Here is a 24,032-nt window from a genome sequence, read left to right as displayed (position 1 = left end):
TAGAAAGTGCATTAAAACTCCGTTTATAGCAACAAAACACGTTTCCTATGGTGTATTTAAAGGGCATAGGCCTGAATACACTATACAGTACAGTGCAAAGTCTGCGGGAAACAGAATTTCATCAGTGGTTGACTGCCTTTTCTTTGGGAAGTTCTCTTGTTGACTTCTAGCCACAGTTGCAACCTTGCATTCTGCTTCTTCTTCTTTTTTTGCCTTTTGCCTGTCCGGATTAAGCGAAGTCCGGCTTATCGGTGTCCGAATTAACGAGGTTTTACTGTAATCATATATACGAACAATTTCGCGATTTCGATACAAAGGCGATTAATCTCGTTACTCTTGCGTGTACAAAGAGTGAGAACAATTTGAGTCGTACTTACTGGGCGCCATTTAAACTTCTCTCAGCCTCCATCCCCAGCACCCATCATCTGCTGTCTTCACCGCTCACACGTCTCCGTCCAACACCACTTCAGATGAGCACACGACCACAAGATCCAATGGGCTGAAAGGAAGGACAAGATTTTTTAAACAATGAAAGTTAAAAACAACAAGAATACACGCAATTAATATTTTAACCCTAGCTTATCCGTGTTGTACAAGAAACTTACTTACCTGAGGGGGGATTAGAGGACAGCACACAGAGTCGGGAACTTAAAATAAATGTTGGGGGCAAGGTTGGCATAAATAATATTTTATATATGTATCTATCCCTCTACATTAATTTTGAGGGGCAGTGCCTCCCCCCCCCCAAATCCTAGCCCATGCATCACAAAATTTGAAGAAACCAATTTGTATTCACGTGTATCACTACTTTGTTTTTTACGTAGGTGCAGCTATATAATAATTGTAATAATTACAAAAATTACCATAGTTAATAAAATACAAGAACTAATTATTGCTTGAGTGTCGCAAACATTTTTTTATCATTCACTAAACCTAAAAAAATACTAATGTTGCATCAATGCTTTCGTGTTTATGTACGTGCAGTTATATAGTAATTTTAATAGTTACAGAAATTACCTCCATTATCAACCAATTGTAAACTGTCATGTCACTGGCATGAATGTCGCGTCGGACGTGCATCCCGAAGGGGGGGGGCTAAGAAAGCCAACAATGTGAATATTACCTCTTATGTACGTTACTTTTATGTTTTTGTGAAGGAAAGTAATACAGAAATATTGGGAACACGTTAGGGAACAATGTAATTTATTTTCAACTTTTTATAAAAATGTTCACAGTATAGAAATAAAAAAACAATAGGTGGTGAGCCTTGCAGCCCCCTCTCCCCCTGGGAAAACTAGGGTTAAAGCGGTTATTAAGCTTATAATAATTATTAAACATTAGCCATAGTTGAAATTAGGGATGTGACGAAGCTGAAAATTTACCGATGCCGATGTACTCACCGATAATTTTTGGAACCGGTACCGATTCCGATACATAAGATTATTAAACAGAAATGGGATGTTATTTTCAGTATGACAAAAATAAATTTGCTATGTACATTTCTATTGCATATCATATATATATACATATATATTCGCAAGAGATGCGAATGTACATTTGCATCTACAAAATGTTATGTGAACCTAGAGATTTAACATTAGTACACGAGCAGTTCTTTGAAATGCAAAATGAATTCCTGTTCTGCCAGATTCAACTTCAGAAACACGAGATTTGGAAGCACTTCAGGAAGTAACCTACTTCTTCTCTTATCTCAAATCTGCTCAGCAACACTGAACACTCAATCACTGAATACTGATGCAGCAAGTATGCCCAAGTATTTTCTCAGCACTTGCTTCAGGTTTGAATATTCACTTTTGAATTTCCAATACAACAGCAGATCCTGATTCAGCAATGTACTGTTTTATTTCCGATTTTGCCACGTCCTCTCACGTGAGCATCTGCCAGCTTAGCACAGGGTAGAAACAATGAGATACCTCTGGGCACAGATCAGGGTGACTAACGCTACGAATATATTGAAAGAAACAATCGATTTAATTCACTACGGAGGGTACAATTCGTAATATATTCTTGAATAATCATGTACAAATATTAGATAACTTTGGAAATCTTTTCATACAATATTTTTCTTCTATTGTAGCCAATCTTCTTTGGGCTTCTTCTTCTTGTAATCGCTGAGGCTTCTTCTTCTTATAATTAATAAGGCTTCTTCTTCTTGTAATTAATAAGGCATCTTCTTCTTATAACTACTAAGGCTTCTTCTTCTTATAATTAATAAGGCATCTTCTTCTTATAACTACTAAGGCTTCATCTTCTTGTAATTACTAATGCTGCTGCTTCTTCTTGTAATTATTACATATTGTGTATTTTTCCTTCTTTCTTTTCTATATCGATCTTATTCAAATTGACGGAAATATTAATCCATCACACAGACAAACAAAGAGAAAGGGGTTAGTTAAAGATCGCCGCCTGGCCGGCGCTAACCTTAACTTGGAGCTGCAATAGATGCGCCTACCAAAAGTGCTTGCGTGCTGCCGTGAGATGGCGCTACACCTGGGACAAAACAACCCAAAAGCCGCACGAAACTCTCAGTTTGTGGGAACCGAAAAAGACACAGAATCGTAATTACAATTCGACTTCTTTACTTTTATCTAATGATCACTTATGCTATTACTGAATATTAATCACCCTTTCCACCTTATTTATATCCTGTTATTGTATTAAGTTCGTTTATTTATTTCATTATAATTAGTATTAATATCTACAATCATTATTTCACCACATCAGCGCTTTCCTTTTTCTCTATTTACAATTGTATAAGTTTTCTTGGGTGCTGCCATCTCTGGACCACTTTCTAAGCTGCTTTATGTATCATCAAACGTCGTTCTTTTTGCATGCTGCCATCTATGATCCTATACCTCAAAGAACAACAATGCAGTTTGTGTACGTGACAATTTATAGGTATAGGTTGATCCTCTGAATGAGAGTTTGCAATAATTTCATTACAAAAACTCTACAATAATGACAAATCATAACCAAATTTTCAATAAATCTTACAAAACTAGAATATAAAACTTATTAGAAGGTAAAACTCTAGTACAATATAATCTGTACCGGTTTAAATATCGGATTTTTGCCGATGCTGATACCGATGCGGATATGTCAATTTCTGCCGATTTTCATACATCTGTAATTGGCTTCGGCACATCCCTAGTTGAAATGAAACAATGCACAACTTGGACCGAATGTAAAGTGTGCGAGAAAAGAGGTTCCGGTCCTGTTACGTAACCCATTAGAATGTATGGGTTCCCGGACCTGATTATTATACACAGAGAACATGATAACTATATCATTAATTTAATTTTCATGAAATTTGTTGGAGAAAAGACTCTTTCTGGAGAACGTCAGACTTTCTGAAAATGATCGCACTGCATCTTTGAAGAAACTCCACCCGATCCTTGCCCTCCAAAGACAGGCTAAAGCACGGGGAGGGAGAGAACGAAGGAAGGGGGAAGGGGGTTGTAACCGGCTTCAAAAGACGCGCTTGCAGTCACACCCATATAGTTGCTTCACACACATGAATGGGACGGTGATTAGGAGCCCGCGTGGAATCTGATCGCCGGGTGATGATTAATTGAGGTGTGCGGGTACCTTGACAGTCGCTGGGGAAGATCGAACGGGGCGATCAACAGGTTTTTCCACGGATGGGTGCGGTCGGACTACGCGGGGACCCCAAATTAAATCCAAAGCGAGTTGCCCAAGAAAGAAATGGACTTTTCTGGAAAGGAAAAAAAATGGGCGGATGTTGCTTGGTAACCGAATGTGATTCCAAGCAGACGCCACTCGATGATATTAGTTTGCTGTAAAGCAATGCATTTCCATGTGGATCTATGGTGGAGGATCCTTCGATTGGATGTTCTTGCTGTGCCGTAGAGCTGAAGGCAGGGGCGTAAGTAGAGGCTCGCAGAAGGGGCTTCAAAATCACGAAGTTGTGCCCTTAACGCTCGGCCAGCGAAGTTGTTTTACGAAATTTCCTCTGCTTTCGAGAAACATCCATGATATTCCTCCACGTTCTGCAAAATTACATCTGCTTAGGATTCAGTCTAGACAAGAACGTATTTAGGGGCAGGTTCCAGAGGGTCCTGAACCCCCCATAAAGACTTACCAAGTGCATTAATGAATTAATAAAAATATACTTATTTAGCATTTGTTGTATAATCAAGGTTACTACTTGTAATAAAAATATTGATAAAAGGTAAAGTCCTCCCCTGTGCATAGCACCACGCCATGAAGGCGTATAGGGGGTGTGGGGGTAACGCCCCACACTTTCTTGATCCGGTCGTGAGTGGGGGTGATGTGATCAGCATCACGCCCCTGACCGCCTTTACCCCCCAGGGTTTCCCCCAGGTACCCATGTTATTCGACGCTGGGTGGGCGCCGGGGCCGCTTCCATCGTTAGAAAAGTTCCCGGATTTGAACCGGCCGGGGATCGAACCCGGGACCTTTAGCATGGTAGTCAGACGCGTTACCGACTGAGCCACCGCGGCCACTTAATCAGGAACTTTAATTTTCGTCAACGGAATCTATAATTATTTTTTGTTATTCAATAAATATTCAATTCTTAATCTCTTTGACATTAATGCCCTGGCGATCTTAACTACAGGTAAGCTAGATAATGAATGCGTGCTGACTCAGTGGCGGCGAGGGTGGGTAGTTGCCCCCATCCCCACTTTTCGCCACTTTTGCCCCTGCACTATGCTAAGCCTTGTACACATAGAAAGGGAAATATACTGTTTTTGGCCCCCCAGTTTCGCACCTTGCACCCCCGGTTTTGGATCCCAATCGCCGCCACTGGCTGTTATATCTCTATTCTTCTACCGTCTTTTTAACTATTCATGTAATAATAAAAATGCAATATTAATTACACATTACATAATATTAATTTACATATTATTAGTACATATAAATTGTATTAACGTATTAATTTAAACATTTATATTATTATAATTTCTGCGTCTAGAGAATTCCTGTGAATCTTCGTGTGGTTTACACGTGAATGCTCTAATGCGGATTTAATTTTGATGAATTTGAAATATCACAGCAGTTTTCGTCAACTTTGCGTGTCACTAGAAAGAAAATGGATATTAATATATTAAATCCACTTCATGCTCATATAGGCTAATCGGGACTGGATCTACAGTGTCGGGTGGAATCCGATTTGCTATGTGCCTTCACCAGGAATCGAGTTCGGGGCACCTTGATTATAAGGCGACAGTGTTGCCACTTCACAATCCCAGAGGCTAGATAGAAAATAATCCGAAGAAGCGCTAGTGAATTAGAGAAAGTTGGGGAAATAAAGAAGTCAGGAGTAGAAAGAGGGGAGGTGGAATAGAAAATAGGAAGCGAGAGCCTGAGAGAGAGAGAGAGAGAGAGATAAAGATGCTAACGAGAGAGAAAAATAAGATATGAATGAAGCGATAGACAATGAGCGAGAGAATAAAGGATGAGAAGAAATACGTCATACATACATACAAATACACACACACACACAGAGTTAGAGAGAGATGGGAGATAACGGGAAAAGAGTGCACGAAGCAGGTAGGAGAGAGAGTACGGAGAACTGGAAGCATGATAGCGAAAGAGAGAGAGGGGGGAGAGAAAGGATAGATAAAAATGGGAGGGAAAACATAGTAAAATAAATTATCAAGAAGATAGGAAGAAAGCATAAAGAAATAAATCCTGGGAAAGGATAAAGGGGATACTAGAAAGAGGATGCAAGAAAAAGAAAAACAGAAATTTTCCTTATGAGCCACGATGGCATGTCTAAGGGTTCGTATGGGGAAGTTTTGCCTTTTCTTTTTTCAGGCGTATTCGATTTTCCGTTATTTTTTCCAGGTTTCTCAGTCCCTTCCTTTATCGTGCAATCCGTGCCTTCCCCACCTCGTGGACACGCCACTGGCCTATAGTGTAGGAGGTCTTAAAAAGATCGCTTCGCGGGCTTACAGCAGACGACAATATGGGGGTGTGTCTGCGAGAACCAATCAGGTCCGCGAATGAGCGAGCCCGGTTGCCACAGCTAACTCGCTGCACCCTTCTGGAAGGGTGAGTCACCTCTGCCTCTTGCTACCTCGGCCTGTTTGTTCGGCTGAGGAGCAGACGACACGAGAGTATCGGCAATAGTGTGCGAGCGACATCTGCTGTTAGCCCGCGAAACGCTCTTTCTAAGGCCTTCTGCACTATAGAATGAGTCCGGATTGCCTTTTCGTTATTGAAAATATTATCCCCGGCAAGAGAAATTTTTTTATATTCCTGCCAGGATGTTTTTATTTCCTTCAAAGAAAATGGAATTGAAGGCATATACCAAGTACAAACTATCTAACGAACAAACAAAATCATTTCTGTCCATTAATGGTTAAAGAATGTCACCATTCTGAAACTGGCAAATCTTTCCGGGACGAGACAACAACAGGTTGTTTTCCACTTAAGTTTTCATGGCATTGTGCTGATATTTTACAAGCGCTAAAGTTCTCACAAGAAACTTGTAGGTAGCTTAGATGGGACATTAAGTTGGAACTTAGTAATAGGAATTTGGACAAGTTTTCGGCGTAACTAGTTCGAAAGCTGTTTTTGTGCGTGAGTTTGGGTTTTTCTTAGAATGTAAATCTTTCTAAATTACGCGTAAGTGTTATCATAACCTAGGCTAGAACCATTGTTGTCAAGGTTCTGGACCGTAAAGGACCTTTTTATCTGTAAAATATTTCAATTCGGCTCCAGGTACCTTTTTTTCCGGATGAATTCAAACATGGGCGTAACTTAGGACCTAACTTTGAGGGGGCAGTATTAAACTAGGCCTAATTTTGAGAGGGGAGAATTAAAATTGAGCTTGATTTTGAGCGGGCAGAATTAAACTGGGCCTAATTTTCAGGAGGGAGAATTAAACTAGGCCTAATTTTGAGAGGGGAGAATTAAACTAGGCCTAACTTTGAGAGGGGAGAATTAAACTAGGCCTAATTTTGAGAGGGGAGAATTAAACTAGGCCTAATTTTGAGAGGGGAGAATTAAACTGGGCCTAATTTTGAGAGGGGAGAATTAAACTAGGCCTAATTTTGAGAGGGGAGAATCAAACTAGGCCTAATTCTGAGAGGGGAGAATTAAACTAGGCCTAATTTTGAGCGGGCAGAATTAAACTGGGCCTAATTTTCAGGAGGGAGAATTAAACTAGGTCTAATTTTGAGAGGGGAGAATTAAACTAGGCCTAAGTTTGAGAGGGGAGAATTAAACTGGGCCTAATTTTCAGGAGGGAGAATTAAACTAGGCCTAATTTTGAGAGGGGAGAATTAAACTAGGCCTAACTTTGAGAGGGGAGAATTAAACTAGGCCTAATTTTGAGAGGGGAGAATTAAACTAGGCCTAATTTTGAGAGGGGAGAATTAAACTGGGCCTAATTTTCAGGAGGGAGAATTAAACTAGGTCTAATTTTGAGAGGGGAGAATTAAACTAGGCCTAAGTTTGAGAGGGGAGAATTAAACTGGGCCTAATTTTGAGAGGGGAGAATTAAACTAGGCCTAATTTTGAGAGGGGAGAATCAAACTAGGCCTAAGTTTGAGAGGGGAGAATTAAACTAGGCCTAATTTTGAGAGGGGAGAATCAAACTAGGCCTAATTCTGAGAGGGGAGAATTAAACTAGGCCTAATTTTGAGCGGGCAGAATTAAACTGGGCCTAATTTTCAGGAGGGAGAATTAAACTAGGCCTAATTTTGAGAGGGGAGAATTAAACTGGGCCTAATTTTCAGGAGGGAGAATTAAACTAGGTCTAATTTTGAGAGGGGAGAATTAAACTGGGCCTAATTTTCAGGAGGGAGAATTAAACTAGGCCTAATTTTGAGAGGGGAAAATTAAACTGGACCTAATTTTGAGGAAGGAGAATCAAACATGAGGCTTAACTTTGTGGGAAGATACTCGAAAAGGTTTCCATCCCATAGAAAGAACGTTCAGGATTATTTGCTAAATGACTGTGACGTTTGCGAAATTGCAAATATTACTCTTTATTACCTTGCTCCTCAGGTACCCACCCTAACTTGTAAATTTTAATAAAGCCGAAAATTTTGAGGGGGCAAGTGCCACCCTTGCCCCCGCCAAGTTACGCCTATGAATTCAAATGCGGTCCAGGAACCTTTTTTCAATGAAACAACACGCAACTGTGACCGAATTTTAATTGTGTGAGGAAAATAGGTTCCGGACCCCCAGCGGAACCCATTACCTGGTTAGAACCAATTTTCTAAAAGACTTAGAATTGCAAGGAAATAGTTTACTAGTAACATATACAGATTTGCATACGCAAGACAAATACACCTTCCGAAATGAAAATACAAATACACCACTGAGTGGGCATCCGCCCCCCCCCCCCCAATTAAGCAAAAAGCTTAAATCGCACATTGCTTTCAAGTCAGCCTTCACAGACACAAAACCTCAAATAGCTCAAACCGAACAAAACATGAACCAGGTCGTGCTTCAGCTGTAGAGAGTACGTCTCAATTAGTTTCATAACAGAGTCGTCTCGCTAAATTATGACGTCACTCGCAGACCATACGTTTTACCCTATGACATCACGGATGATGACTGTAGAAGGAAGGAAATTACCGTCCACGTTTGCTTTGCACAGTTATCAATTATCTCTTACGACTGATTGCACTTGGAGATGTGATAAACCGGCGGAAGAACAAGCTTCATATTGGATCTATTTTTATTTCCTCCTTGAACTATAACAGAAATCTTATCTGGCTGGCATGTAGTTATCAATCATCAGCGTGACTTTTTTATGCGAAGAGCGGCGTAGTAAACAACCGAAGTGCGTTTTATTGGAGATGATGTCACCAGTTAAGAAAGGTGAATGTGTTAGATTTTGGCTGTACTGTAGATATTACCTGAAGCAGTGAATATGGAATGATACAGTGTGGAATTTAAGAAATTTCCAGTGGGGGGGGGGGAATTCTACTGACTGTCTAGGGACAGTATGAGATAATGACTTCATGCCATATAACATTTCCCCCCATGGATAAAATTTATCAAGCAGAGGGGGGACAAGTGCCCAGAGGGGGGAAATCTCCCCATCCCCCCTACAAATACCACCCTGGAATGATATCAAAGGAGGGCGTGTACTGAGTCCAAGATCTGAGCTATCTCAGTATGTCACGTGGTCCTAGGCCATGAATAGAAATACATTTACCAACTCCTAAGAAATCAGGTTGCCAACTCATAAGAAATCAGGTTGCCAAATCATAAGAAATCAGGTTGCCAACCCATAGGAAATCAGGTTGCCAACTCATAAGAAATCAGGTTGCCAACTCATAGGAAATCAGGTTGCCAACTCATAGCAAATCAGGTTGCCAACTCCAGAATCAGCATATGATATGAATAATAATGTTTACAATTTCTGATCGATTTTTGTCCTGAATTTTATTATCTAGACTTCAGGCTTCGCAGATAGCCTATCTAGCCTAGAAAATACGCTCCTGGGACACACTGTCAACACAAGAGTCTGCAGAAGCAATTAGAACAAGGAAATGGACATAGAGCATCGTTTGTGAACCCATGAAGTGCGACCCACTGCTGGGTACCGAGGGGGCGTTTGGTGGGTCACGAAGTCGGGCTCGGAAATATATTTACTGTCTCTCAAAACCTATTACATTTAAATTAATAGTAAGAGTACAACTGTGTGATATCAGCTGTGATTTTGGCATTAAAACTAAATTTTTAGCTTCAGACTTAACAAAGTTTTTAATATCTTCAAAAGGTGAGTACCCTGAACTTTCGGATTAGCAATTAAAGTTGCTCATGCTGTTCTCCACCTCATATCTGTGTGAAAAGGGATTGTCAACTCTGATTCAAGTGAAAAGCAAGTACAGAAATAGACTTGACGCGCAGTCAGAGTCGCCAACATTGAACCCAATGGCAGCCCCAACCATAAAAATTAGTTCGGTGAGTGAAAAAAATGTTTTCAATTTCAGCATGTGTGTTTACTAGAGTAAATTAGTATTTTAAATTACATATTTACTTCTCTAGAATGAAGTACGTGCAATTTGTTTAAGCAAGTGTAAAAGAGGGGTTCTTAAAGCACTCGGTGTTAGTAAAAATACGTATGTTGGTAAACTGGGTGCACACTCCTACAAGTAATTCTGCCGGCGCCCATGCTTATGGGTTCCATGAAGTGTAATATTCTTCAAGGTGTATCCCGGACTAAAAAAGGTTGAGAACCACTGGTCTATAACTCGATCGCAAGAGAAAAAACCTTCCGTCAAAAAAGTTCGCGCACCTTCCCTGACGTTCTCTGTGCTCGGAGCAGTGTTGCCAGGTCAGACTTGAAAAAAGCGAGAGATTGTTTCTTGGGAAACCTGAAGATCTGCTACAAAATCCGATGATCTAATAGTAGCGGATGAACGACGTTCTCGGGGGCGGAGGGGCGGCATAGGCGTGCGCACTGGGGGGCAAGGGGACGTCCGCAGATTTCTTCCAGCGAGGAGGAAACAATGTATTTTTATCAGGCGGGTAAACGAGGCATAGTACCCCGTAATAATGTTGCCTTCTCAGAAAACACCACTTGAGTTTGAAATTATCACGTTCCTACATCCCTATTATAAAAATGGATGTAAATTACTGTGACTGAAATCAACTCATACGTCTGAAATAATAGGTACTTTTATGTCAACATTCGTTTTACAGAAGGGGAGAGGGTGGCAACCATCCTTGCACTTCCTTCTGGACGTCCATGCCGTTATATAATTTTGTAGAAAATTAAATATTTAAGTATAGAATAGTATATTAAGGATAGGAAACTAAGTATTTTCAAGCCCATGAAAGTTCCAAGCAAATACGGGGGAGGAGGTGCATTATTTCCTTTGTATATATAGATATATACGCCTAAAATTACACTAAGGGAATTTTGGATGGTTCCTGACTATATTTACGCCCCTGTTTTGTACCCACCAATACAATAAAACAGTGGGATGAAATGAGGTTTTTCTTTACCGACTGAACATTTATCAAAGCTTTTTCCCCCCTAATCCACTTCTCCTCTCCCCTCCATGTTCAAGTAAGGTGAGCAGGAAACGTGTTTTTGAGCTGGCCGATGGAGGTTCTATAGCAATAGTTTATTAAGGAATTCTACCGAGAAATCAATAGGTCTGGCAACACTGACGTAGCCGCGCTGAAAAGCTCCTTCCCCCTGTTCTTTCCTCCACCCGCCAGCGCGATGAGGCTCTGCGCAGGTTTCTTTTCCTTGTGGTTCCTCTATAGAGGTTTGCTTAAGGGTAATACCCCTTTCCTTCCATGGCATTAGCTATGAGAAAGAAACCTCTATGCATAAAAGGTTATAAAATCTGCTTCTTCTTTTAATAACTGAGCTTGATTTCAACAAGAATCTGCAGCAATCTTACTCGATCTCTCGCCATTACTTACCAGCTCTATCACAATAGATGACATCCTCAATCATCTATCACCAGCCTTTCTGCCTACAGACAATAGCCACCAGCTCTAAATGTCACTACTTCTACTAGTGGATGTTGATCTTTTCAAAGATCTGCCACTATCCACCAGATCTCAATTCATGGTTTTACCACCATCCACCAGATATGAATGAATCCCAAAGTTCTTTCTCAGTGGCGGTTCCAGAAGTAACAATCGGGAGGGGCAGTCAGGCACTTTACCTTCACCGAGAATCAAATCTAACCTACGCTTGCGCTGTTCTATATAATCAATACAGGGTATCTACAAAAGAACTCCGGGGTTTTAAACAATCATAGTGCGCAAACGGTATTAGGTAACTTAGGTTAGTTAATTACTTTGAAATCAGTAGCTCATCAAGTTTTATTCACGCCTTTTGGAGTTTATTCCAATAAAGGATGGCAACGCTGCGCAGCGTTGACCTTGAAGTGGCCGAGCCGAGCCGAACACAGTGCAGTTCAGTGCAACGACGACGCCACAACAGGAGGCGCAATGTGTGATATGGCTTGTAGAAACTGGATCTGTTATTACTGTACAGCGGAACTTTCGACGGAAGTATGGTGGTGTTTAGCCTTCGGACAAAACCATTCGTCAATGGCTTAAGGCGTTTAAAGAAACTGGAAGTGTGGATTGGAAGGAAAGGGCCTATTCCATGGCCTCCAAGAAGTCCGGACCTTACTCCCTTAGACTTTTTCCTATGGTGACATGTGAAGAACATGGTTTATGCGGATAAAATGCAAGATGTCAACCATCTAAGGCAAAGAATTATCGCATCTGTGGCAATCATCACCCCAGACATGCTGGCCAGGACGTGGCAAGAAGTTGATTATCGTTTGGATGTGTGCTGTGCTACAAACGGGACACACATTGGAATTTACAAAATTGTAAACAAAACTTGATAACATTACCTTCAAAAATATGTATTTACTTTTTCTCCGAGATTCAGTTTTTAATAAAATATTTAGCTTCAAAACCCCGGAGTTCTTGTATAGATACCCTGTATATAGTACTGTAAACAGAAACCAAGCTGATTTCCATGTTCTAGAGATTGGAGTATTGTTTAGAAAAACAGGGTCCCAAGACTGGAATAGATGAAGGATCAAATATCAGGAGTAAAGTGATAGGTATCTCAAGGGGTCTCGAATTCGATCCCCTTTTGACACATATTATACAGTGGTTAGGATCAAAATTTATACTGTAGGTCCAATTCCGATCAGCCTGTCGTGTATTTCCTGTGCAAGTCCCTTACAACCTTGCACTTTTAGCCATTCTTAAAGGGGGCATTTACCCCCCTTTTTTTAACTCTCATGTAAGGATTTTAGATAAGGGGATTTTTCGACGTGTTCATTGAAGGGTGCAAGATGGCCATATGTGTCGATGCACCCAAAACATTCGTAAATTCCAAGAAAAAAAGCCCCCCCCCCCTTTCGCTTGACGCAGTCAGTCGACGAGCAGGGGGTGACGGAAGGGGCAAACATTGATATATGGATCGCGCCGCCATCACGAAGACGAACGTGACGTAACTGGAAATGCCGCAAAGATGGCGTCGTTCACGTGACCCTCTTCCTGGAGGACTGGCTGCTTCCTCATTTGGGCGCGTGTCGTCCTCTTAATGGACCATCCGGCCAGATGGACTCAGTTACACAGCTGCATCCCTCAATCTGGTTAAATGGCCGCTGCTGGGGGGACTCCCAATGCAAGCGTCTGGAAGGGTAGGGCCGACTGGCTTGAGTCTCCCGGAAGATCAGTATCGTCATATTTTTTGCTAATTACGTGTAATTTAAGATCTTGAAAAATGCATCATTAAGCTATTAGCACGCAGAAATAAAGAACAAGACACACACACACACCACACAAAGAGAGAGAAATATAGAAGCAAGATAGAAAGAGGGAGAAATAAAGAACAAGACAGAGGGAGAGAGATAGAGAGAAATAAAGAAGCAAGAAATAGAGAGAGAGAGAGAGAACATTAGAAGCAAGATAGAAAGAGGGAGAAATAAAGAACAAGACAGAGGGAGAGAGATAGAGAGAAATAAAGAAGCAAGAAATAGAGAGAGAGAGAGAGAGAAATATAGAAGCAAGATAGAAAGAGGGAGAAATAAAGAACAAGACAGAGGGGGAGAGAGAGAGAGAAATAAAGAAGCAAGAAATAGAGAGAGAGAGAGAAATATAGAAGCAAGATAGAAAGAGGGAGAAATAAAGAACAACACAGAGGGAGAGAGAGAGAAACAAAGAAGCAAGAAATAGAGAGAGAGCGAGAGAGAGAGAAATAAAGAAGCAAGATAGAAAGAGGGAGAAATAAAGAACAAGACAGAGGGAGAGAGATAGAGAGAAATAAAGAAGCAAGAAATAGAGAGAGAGAGAGCATTAGAAGCAAGATAGAAAGAGGGAGAAATAAAGAACAAGACAGAGGGAGAGAGATAGAGAGAAATAAAGAAGCAAGAAATAGAGAGAGAGAGAGAGAGAGAGAGAGAGAGAAATATAGAAGCAAGATAGAAAGAGGGAGAAATAAAGAACAACACAGAGGGAGAGAGAGAGAAATAAAGAAGCAAGAAATGGAGAGAGAGGGAGAGAGAGAGAAATAAAGAAGCAAGATAGAAAGAGGGACAAATAAAGAACAAGACAGAGGGAGAGAGATAGAGAGAAATAAAGAAGCAAGATAGAAAGAGGGAGAAATAAAGAACAACACACAGGGAGAGAGAGAGAGAGAAATAAAGAAGCAAGAAATAGAGAGAGAGAGAGATAGAGAGAGAGAGATAGAAACAAGATAGAAAGAAGGACAAATAAAGAACAATACAGAGGGAGGGAGAGAGAGAGAGAGAGAGAGAGAGAGAGAGAGAGAGAGAGAGAAATAAATAAGCAAGAAATAGGGAAAGAAATAAAGAACAAGACAGGGAGAGAGAGAGAGAGAGAGAGAGAGAGAAAAAAAAATAACGAACAAGACCCAGAGAGAGAGAGAGATATATATAAATAAAGAAGCAAGAAATACAGAGAGAGAGAGAGAGAAATAAAAAAGCTATAGAGAGAGAGAGAGAGAGAAAGAAAGAAGCAAGAAGGATAGAGACCACGACACGAGCCCAACGGAGGATTATACTGGCCGTGACTCCAGGCGCCAGAGCCTTGCTAGACTGCAAAATGCAGTCCAGCGTGTGTACATGGATGTTGACATTGTTTGGTTTGACTTTAGAAAGGATCATGCCTTACACCACCCCTGTAATTTGGTTTCAGTTAGGAGGAGCAGAAATGAGAGACTGTAATAAGAATCTAACGAATAAGTATGCAATCTGCTTGAGCACATTGCTATTGGGCAGCCGTAACCAGAGCTCCAATCTTTTTTCTCTTGACATAAGTCACCGATTCATTTTACATTACCGCCCTGCACAACACAACTCTTGCTACACATTGCAACACAGCAATCGGAAAGGAAGCGGGAGAAAGAGTGACGTCATTTGTTGGCATAAGATCACATCTCTTAAAGTGAGCATGTTTTCGCGGAATTCATTCCTTTTATCACGTGATAATTGTTTATAGCAAAAAAAAAAAAGGGACACTTGTGATTTTGTTGTTTACTAAGAACCCCTGAGAGTTAGCGGTGACATAATGACGCTGCAGACTTTGGTCTTTTTGTGTTTTATCTTGAGCATTATAGCAGCTTTTCTTTATCGGTTCATTGGTTAGTTATTTCCTGCCTTGTAGTACCGTCTTCCTAAGGAGCGGGAAGATGCTAGAGATTCTCAATTGTCTTCCGGTGCTTGTCTCAGATAAGAGATATTTCTCGGAGATAAGAGACTCAGCTGATGGATGGGGATACAGGAAATGGGTACTTTCACTTCTAATGACAATTCTTTTTATTTTTTCCACATTGGCCTACATTTGTGTGAGGACCGTCTCTAAAATTTCGTCCAAATCAGGCTAGTACCCAGGGGAGCCGTGACACCCCCCTCCTCAAACTGCCTCCCCGATGGCGCAGTGGTAGCTTTGTTGCCTTGTAATCACGAGGTCCCGGGTTCGATACCCGGTGGAGGCACAAGTGGTTCGGATCCCACTTTAAACTGTAGGTCCAGTCCCGATTAGCCTTACTGTGCATAAAGTGGACTTTAAACAACAATTCAATCAAATAGTCCCCCCTAGTTTGCTGAACATTTTTTACTCTGCACTAGACGGTGCAACACAGAGTCGTCTACTTCGTCTATTTGGTGTCACGTGGTGTATTTGGTGTTTGCGTTACGTTCTGGAGCGGTGTAGTGTATGGTATATGATCACGTGGTGCGTATTAGCCAATCAAATGAACGTTAACAGGCATTTCTTGAATCTTCTGAACTTTTCGTCTACTTGGTTGAATGCCATTTCCTTGCATCAGCTGGATACCGGGATACACCTGCAGTAGACATACTGTCAAAAAGTGCAGAAGGTTCAACCTGGCACAGTTCGCGCCAAACCATAGGCCGTGTCCGGATTGGCAAGGGCTCCGTCCCGTTCTCTCCCGTTGCTCTCGCGTGCCGTCGAAGTCACGTCCAAGTCGTCCGAATCTACATGTCCCCTTGTACTACGGTTGTCACTTTTCCCGCCAGGTGTCAGCCCGAACTTCACCCACCGCGCTCTGGGGCGCAGGCGCACCGCACGGAAGCAGAAGGCAGACGCCAAACAAACATCCTAATGATTTCCACCTATTTACTACTCATATTAAAAATGTAACATGCTATTTCATCATTTACAATATTTCTACATTCAGTATTATCGATAAAATGTTAAAGTATCACTGAGTTTTACATCGTCTAATCAGTAAATGTTGTCTGTACAAAGTGAAAGTTAGAATATGGCTGCCAAGCGCAGCGTCACAGCGAGTTCAAGCGTGCATCTGTCGCTCCTCTCAGCTCTCCCCTCCGACTCCACGTCTGTCGCGAATTCGGACAACGGAGGTTGGCTAAGTCCCCGGATGGAACGGTGCTCTAGGTGACATCTTCTGCCGATTCGGACGCGGCCATAGATTTCCCTCTGCTAGCAGACTTTCCCGGGCGTCACGTGAGTGTTTTCAACCATTGACAGAAGCCTTGGAGACAGCACGTGATTTGTCTGCCTACCAGGGGTCGCCACTGCCGCTGCCTTTGTTGCCACGTTGTCAAGGACGTGAATGTCCTTGTGGTGGAGAGTGCTTGCTCCCCCAAATGACCGCTCGCAGCCCGACCTGTCGCTACGTTTGCACGCTTGCGCCTAAACCAGTGGCAACAACGCCCTGCAGACGACAGGGAAGGTTTTGGCGGGAGCCGTACCAGGTTAAGCCTTCTGCACTGACAGGGTTAAAGCGAACCGTGAAAACTGCGGGCTGTCACTGCGACAGCAGTGTTGCAACGTTCCACGTACATCTTTACTCCGTTCAATAAAAATTGGTTTCTCAATGTGACAATGATAATGACTTTTAAGAACAGCTGCAAAGAGCTTCAAAACAAGACCAAGATCGTATTTGTAGGAACACCCAATACTAAGAAAAAGTCGTTTCACAAGATTTTTACCAATTTCAAAAATCTGAAAATTAAGAATTGTGTTTAAAAACATTTCTGCCTGCATCGTATTAAAATTTCGTTACGATCGGACCACTTGTTTTCTATTTATAGAATTTCAAATAGGGCGTGAGAACTTTTTTGTTAATAAGCTGAATTTTGACGTAACTCATTTCTATGTAAGGCTACTGGTTAATTTTCAATTGTAGTCCCAATTCGAGTATCCATAATTTTTAATCCGATATTAGTCCACTTTCCAAAGCAATTTTTTTTTTTTTTTTTTTTTGGAATGTCATCAGAGCTGTCGTTGAATGACCCTTCGTACCCTGAATGTCATAAAAATATATTCCTTTCAATATTTCCTTTGTTTTCAGGTAATGAAAATAAAAATCATTTGAGGGCCAGTGATAAATAAAACTGTCCAAAACTCCGTCTTGCCCCTGCAAAAGGTCTTGGCAAACTTCGACTCTCCTTTGCTTTTGTTCATTGGTGATCTCCTTCGGGACAATTTTTTCACACACTTTTCTCACGCCAAGATTTTGAGTTAGGATGTTCCTACACCTTTCTCATGCCAAGATTTTGAGTTAGGATGTTCCTACCCCTTTGTCATGCCAAGATTTTGAGTTAGGATGTTCCTACACGTTTCTCATGCCAATAATTTGAGTTAGGATGTTCCTACATCATTCTCATGCCAAGATTTTGAGTTAGGATGTTCCTACACCTCTGTCATGCCAAGATTTTGAGTTAGAATGTTCCTACACCATTCTTATGCCAAGATTTTGAGTTAGAATGTTCCTACACCATTCTTATGCCAAGATTTTGAGTTAGAATGTTCCTACATCATTCTCATGCCAAGATTTTGAGTTTGGACGTTCCTACACCTTTGTCATGCCAAGATTTTGAGTTAGGATGTTCCTACATCATTCTCATGCCAAGATTTTGAGTTAGAATGTTCCTACACCATTCTTATGCCAAGATTTTGAGTTAGAATGTTCCTACACCATTCTTATGCCAAGATTTTGACATAGGACGTTCCTACATCACTCTCATGCCAAGATTTTGAGTTAGGATGTTCCTACACGTTTCTCATGCCAAGAATTTGAGTTATGATGTTCCTACATCATTCTCATGCCAAGATTTTGAGTTAGGATGTTCCTTCACGTTCCTCATGCCAAAAATTTGAGTTAGGATGTTCCTACATCATTCTCAAGCCAAGATTTTGAGTTAGGATGTTCCTGCACGTTTCTCATGCCAAGAATTTGAGTTAGGATGTTCCTACATCATTCTCATGCCAAGATTTTGAGTTAGGACGTTCCTACACCTTTGTCATGCCAAGATTTTGAGTTACGATGTTCCTACATCATTCTCATGCCAAGATTTTGAGTTAGAATGTTCCTGCACCATTCTTATGCCAAGATTTTGAGTTAGGATGTTCGTACATCATTCTCATGCCAAGATTCTGAGTTAGGATGTTCCTACACCATTCTCATGCCAAGATTTTGAGTTAGGATGTTCCTACACCTTTCTCATGTCACGATTTTGAGTTAGTATGTTCCTACATCATTCTCATGCCAAGATTTTGAGTTAGGATGTTCCTACACGTTTCTCATGCCAAGATTTTGAGTTATGATGTTCCTACATCATTCTCATGCAATAGTTTGAGTTAGGATGTTCCTACACCTTTGTCATGCCAAGATTTGAGTTAGGATGTTCCTTCACGTTTCTCATGCCAAGAATTTGAGTTAGGATGTTCCTACATCATTCTCATGCCAAAATTTTGAGTTAGGATGTTCCTGCACGTTTCTCATGCCAAGAATTTGAGTTAGGATGTTCCTACATCATTCTCATGCCAAGATTTTGAGTTTGGACGTTCCTACACCTTTGTCATGCCAAGATTTTGAGTTACGATGTTCCTACATCATTCTCATGCCAAGATTTTGAGTTAGAATGTTCCTGAACCATTCTTATGCCAAGATTTTGAGTTAGGATGTTCGTACATCATTCTCATGCCAAGATTCTGAGTTAGGATGTTCCTACACCATTCTCATGCCAAGATTTTGAGTTAGGATGTTCCTGCACCTTTCTCATGCCTAGATTTTGAGTTAGGATGTTCCTACACCTTTCTCATGTCACGATTTTGAGTTAGTATGTTCCTACACCTTTCTCATGCCAAGATTTTGAGTTAGGATGTTTCTACACCTTTATCATGCCAAGATTTTGAGCTAGGATGTTCCTACACCTTTCTCATGCCAAGATTTTAAGCTAGGATGTTCCTACACCTTTATCATGCCAAGATTTTGAGCTAGGATGTTCCTACATCATTCTCATGCCAAGATTTTGAGTTTGAATGTTCCTGCACCATTCTTATGCCAAGATTTTGAGTTAGGATGTTCGTACACCTTTCTCATGCCAAGATTCTGAGTTAGGATGTTCCTACACCATTCTCATGCCAAGATTTTGAGTTAGGATGTTCCTACACCTTTCTCATGCCTAGATTTTGAGTTAGGATATTCCTACACCTTTCTCATGCCACGATTTTGAGTTAGGATGTTCCTACACCTTTCTCATGCCAAGATTTTGAGCTAGGATGTTTCTACACCTTTATCATGCCAAGATTTTGAGCTAGGATGTTCCTACACCTTTCTCATGCCAAGATTTTAAGTTAGGATGTTCCTACACCTTTATCATGCCAAGATTTTGAGCTAGGATGTCCCTGTTTCTCTATCGATTATGTTATTTACTCTGCTTTGCTTCTGACTATCAGCTGACGATTTTGACTCACAATTCCACTATTTGTTTACAATGTTTCCGCCAGTTTTGCTTGCTACTGGCCGTCCTGGTCTTTCTTCATCATCATCAGTGACGTTTTCTCTTCCCCCAGAAAAAAAAACAACAACTTGTTAATCCGTTTGTACACTGCTGTTTCTTGGCATTATCCCCATAAACGTGGACTAGCATGTCCGTTATTTCACTTCCACTCTTGCCAACTTTAATTAGAAATTTTGTAACGGTTGTTCAGTGCTCTAATTCAAACTCCGACATTCTCGTGACGTCACAGAAAACATGCAACAACAATAATGGACGCTACTCGCCACACGTCGACACTGGTACTAAGGTTACGAAAACGTCCCAAGTTGTTTGTACAATATTGCCAGTTCGCGAACTTAATTGACAGACCTTGTATAAATCTAGACGAGGCCAAGAACAAAACAAGCATCTGCAACGCGAGACAAGACCGAAAGCGAGATATACCTCCTCGTAAATTGGGACAAGACGAGACACTGCCATGTCTCGTCTCGATACCACGGACTTCAGCATAATTCAGTTCCCGTATCTTTTTGTACAACCCGCACAGCATGTACACCGGAACACGTGCTCGCATCAGCGTGAACATGGAAGAATGGACGTCACAATGTTCAAAATATCTCTTTCGTCAGTGATTAGGTCGGCTACAAAAGATAAGCTCGTTTCCGGATTGGAGAAACGGATCGAGATCGATAAGTCGATTGTTTGATAAGTCGATTGTTTAACTCCCACGGACAGACCGATCGCAATCGTTTATGTCGCATAAAAATAGCATTTGATAGGCAATTCACTCCATCGAAATTACATCTTCGTAGCTGTTGCACTTTCTGGGACAGCAGCAAGTCACGTGATGTTGGAATAAGAACACAAAAACACAAACGATGAAGAAGGGGTGGGAGCCTATTCAAGAGTAGAGTGAGATTACTTTCGTAACATCCCTGGCTGTTTTGCATTGGCAGCTTTGGAGCGAATCATAAATCCCGGAGCAGCCAATCAACAAACGAGCCGCTGGCGTCATCTCTACCCAGCACCTATCGCTATTCCTGTTGCTCGCGCTCTGGACTGTTGGTAGACTCACTAACTGGACTCGCGCTGTCAGCTGGAGTTGTTATGAAAATAATCTGACTCTACAAAGAAAAGGAGAGAGAGAGATATAGAGAAGTTAAAGTAAGAAGCTGAGAGGGAATAGCAATACAAGAATAAATAAAGAAGGAATAAAGCAAGATGAGCAGAGAGGAAAATAAAGGACATAATATTACTCGCCGCCAGTGCATGTAATAAAACACAGATAATAATATGTCCTTTATTTTCCCTGGCGTATGCAAGGGGGTATCCGAAATTTTGACAAAATAACAATTTTCAAATGAAAGTTAAGAACTCGAAAGAAACAAAAGGTGTAAATGCACCCCCCTTTAAAATGAAATTCGATTACCATTACCGTGTACCATTAGAGTACAATTTTAATACTGTGAAAACATTTTATTGTGTATACCGCCCTCCTAAAAGAAAGCTGCGTTCTATCCTTTACAAGTCCAGCCCCTCCCGAGAAATAAATTGTGCGTACGCCAGTGATTAAATGTATAACAGATTCGGATTAACGCTGTAGAATTATATTTTTCTGTTTTCGGAATGTTAGAGAATAAAATATGTCGAACCCGAAGGTCAGATTTCTTAGCATTAAGTTGAATGAGAGAAAAAAATGACCAGTGTCTAGAATACCGATTAAGGATTTCTAAAGATACGCAACATAATTCCTTTCACATATAATTATCATTATATTTTCATCTTGTGAGCAGGTACTTGATTCTTCTTGAAATACATAAGTGTTGCGAAAATATTTTAGAATCAGCCATATGTAACAAAAGCGAAGTAAAAATAAAAAAATACAGGAGAAAACAAAAACATTCCTAATCAACAAGTGTGCAACTGACTAAGAAATATGTCCACTACCTCTTTTGGCGCCATCTACCTTTGAACGCTCGGATTGACTAGCCTCGACACGAGAGACTTTTCAGCGCGAAATTTGAAATTATGTACTGCTCACAACTAAAATTCAATATATCGTAAACTAAAATTGTACAGTTGCAAATTTTCTCTCGTTTTGTTCGTCTTAGATCAGGCTATAAATATGTTACTCATAAGTAACTTACAGACGTCAGGGAATGGAAGAAGGAACTCAAAATTACGTCACACGCTAGGACACGGGCGTGCTGCGATACTAAATACTAGGCGTTTAGGAGTTAAGTGCCTATTTTCTTCATTGTGGTGCTTATTATATAGGTGTTTAGTTCTTACAAATCATCAGATAGAAGAAAAACACTTCATTCAACTCCCTTAACCATGCAGGTTAAGCTGTCGATACTGACAAATGACGTCAGAGGGTCGTAACTTAAACAGAGATCCCCAGGGGATTTTTAAGTCACGTGGCAACATTGAGAAGTATCCCATAATTCCCTCTTCTGTACAGCACAAAGAGAAGCGGCGTCTCACAAAATAGCATCAACATAGTAGCCAACGATACAAGCAATTCTTTAAAGTTATAAGACGGTTACATGACTCACGCGGTACCTAAAGGCAACAGTAAACAACAGGTTCTTCAAAAGCTCCTTTTCCATCTACGGCGCCGATTGGACAAAAAATCCACGACGGGAGAATCTATCGGATTGAGTGGGCGTATATTTAAAATGCGCTCGTGCCCTCGGATGTTCTTTGGACCCCCCCCCCCTCCCTCGTTTATTTCTAAATCCTTCTTATCCTTTCGTCATGAATGACAGAAGCGGTTGTTTAAGGCGCCCACGCAGTAGGCCCAACCCTAGCCGATAAATCAAACTGCTATCAGCTCCGCAATCATCGCGGGCCGATGTACCAGCGATTCGCGTGACCAGCACGGTCTATTGTGAGCGGGGCAGGTCCTCGTGGTGGCTAGTGTGTGCCGAGATGCCCATTTACAAGCAGAGATGATGTTTTGACTAGAGAGGAAACAGGTAGCCAGTGTTGCCAATCTTGAGTAAATTTCCTCAGATCTGGTTGTTTCATTTTCTTGGTGATCGTTAGTGGACTGAGGAAATGTGGGGTAGCACACATTCAAAATGTCGGGGGCCCTTTGTGGAGGTGATGTGATCAGCACCATGCTCGGATCACCTTTGTCCCTCCAGGTACTCATTTATTAGAGGCTGGGTAAACCATAGAACCGCTCTCGTGTAGGAGCATTGATGTAAGGTTCGCATCTGGTATCAGCCACTCAGGGAATCGAACCTGGGTTTCCAGCTTGACAGTCAGACTCCTACCAACTGTCAACACATTGTTAAGTTAATATGCTGATGGCATGCACATCTTACAACATTTTGAAGGGTGTCTACTGACACCGCATACACACACTCACAAGGGCTCACCGTACAACACAAGCCCCCCAGAGGCGGAATTTTCTATTTTGTGTGTATGTAACCACGTGTCACAAATACACGGTGCCATTGACAATGTCCGATTGTTAATTTTCGAAAATTATTGAAACGAAAAAGATAATTTACAAGTAAATTCTCAAATTAACTGTTTAATAGGTTTGCATAGACACGAGACTATTGCTAATATAAAGTAAACCACACGAAAATTCACGTGAATGCTCCAGAAGAAATTCCTAGCAGATGACATTTTTTTTTTCAGATTTTAGAATAACATGGAGATTTTTCGGCCAAAGGTCAACACAAGCCTTAACGCTAGAAAATAGCGAAAGTATATTTCTCAGTACATGATTGTTAAGTGACGAGAACAGAAAAATAAAGAACACCCATTAAATGAGTACATGGTAAGAAGAAGAGAAATAAATAGTAAAGGTATTTTCTATTCTTACGGCGGCCGATTCTAATGCTGGCAAGGGAAGTGGGGAGCGGGCCAAACCACCGCGATAAGAAACGCAGGAGCCAGTAGAACGAGTTCCACGTAGTACTTCTTCCTGCCGCGTCGTGTCTCTCGGCGCCACTGCTGTTGTCTGGTTGGTCTGCGGCGTAATCCCCGCTCCCCACTTCCCTTGCCAGAACTAGGACCGGCCGCCGCAAGAGAGGAAAACACCTATAGTTATAATAATGTATTATATATTCTCTATGTTTGCTTGAGTTTGTTTGCATTTTGTTTAAAGTCCACTTTATGCACAGATAGGCCAATCGGGACTGGACTTACAGTTTAAAGTGAGATCCGGACCACTGTGCCTCCACCGGGTATCGAACAACGGAATCCCTTGATTACAATACGAGAACATTACCACAACGCCCATGGGGA

General features: G+C 41.2%; 1 protein-coding gene across 2 annotated transcripts in view; it reads right to left on the bottom strand.

Annotated features, from left to right (window-relative positions):
- sr (zinc finger domain-containing protein striped) overlaps positions 1–24,032 on the bottom strand; it is a 386,420-nt gene that overhangs the window by 181,619 nt on the left and 180,769 nt on the right. For both annotated transcript variants that reach the window (XM_083143408.1, XM_083143406.1), the window contains exon 3: positions 378–499. In XM_083143408.1, coding sequence (XP_082999534.1) covers positions 378–387 — 10 coding nt within the window. In that variant the 5' untranslated portion in view covers positions 388–499. The remainder of the gene's footprint in view (positions 1–377; positions 500–24,032) is intronic.

The sequence above is a fragment of the Lepisma saccharinum genome, chromosome 21 (assembly GCF_977018435.1).
Source record: "Lepisma saccharinum chromosome 21, izLepSacc3.1, whole genome shotgun sequence".
NCBI lineage: Eukaryota > Metazoa > Arthropoda > Insecta > Zygentoma > Lepismatidae > Lepisma > Lepisma saccharinum.
Note: the sequence above shows the minus strand (reverse complement) of the source record. Positions and strands in the feature narration are given on the sequence as shown.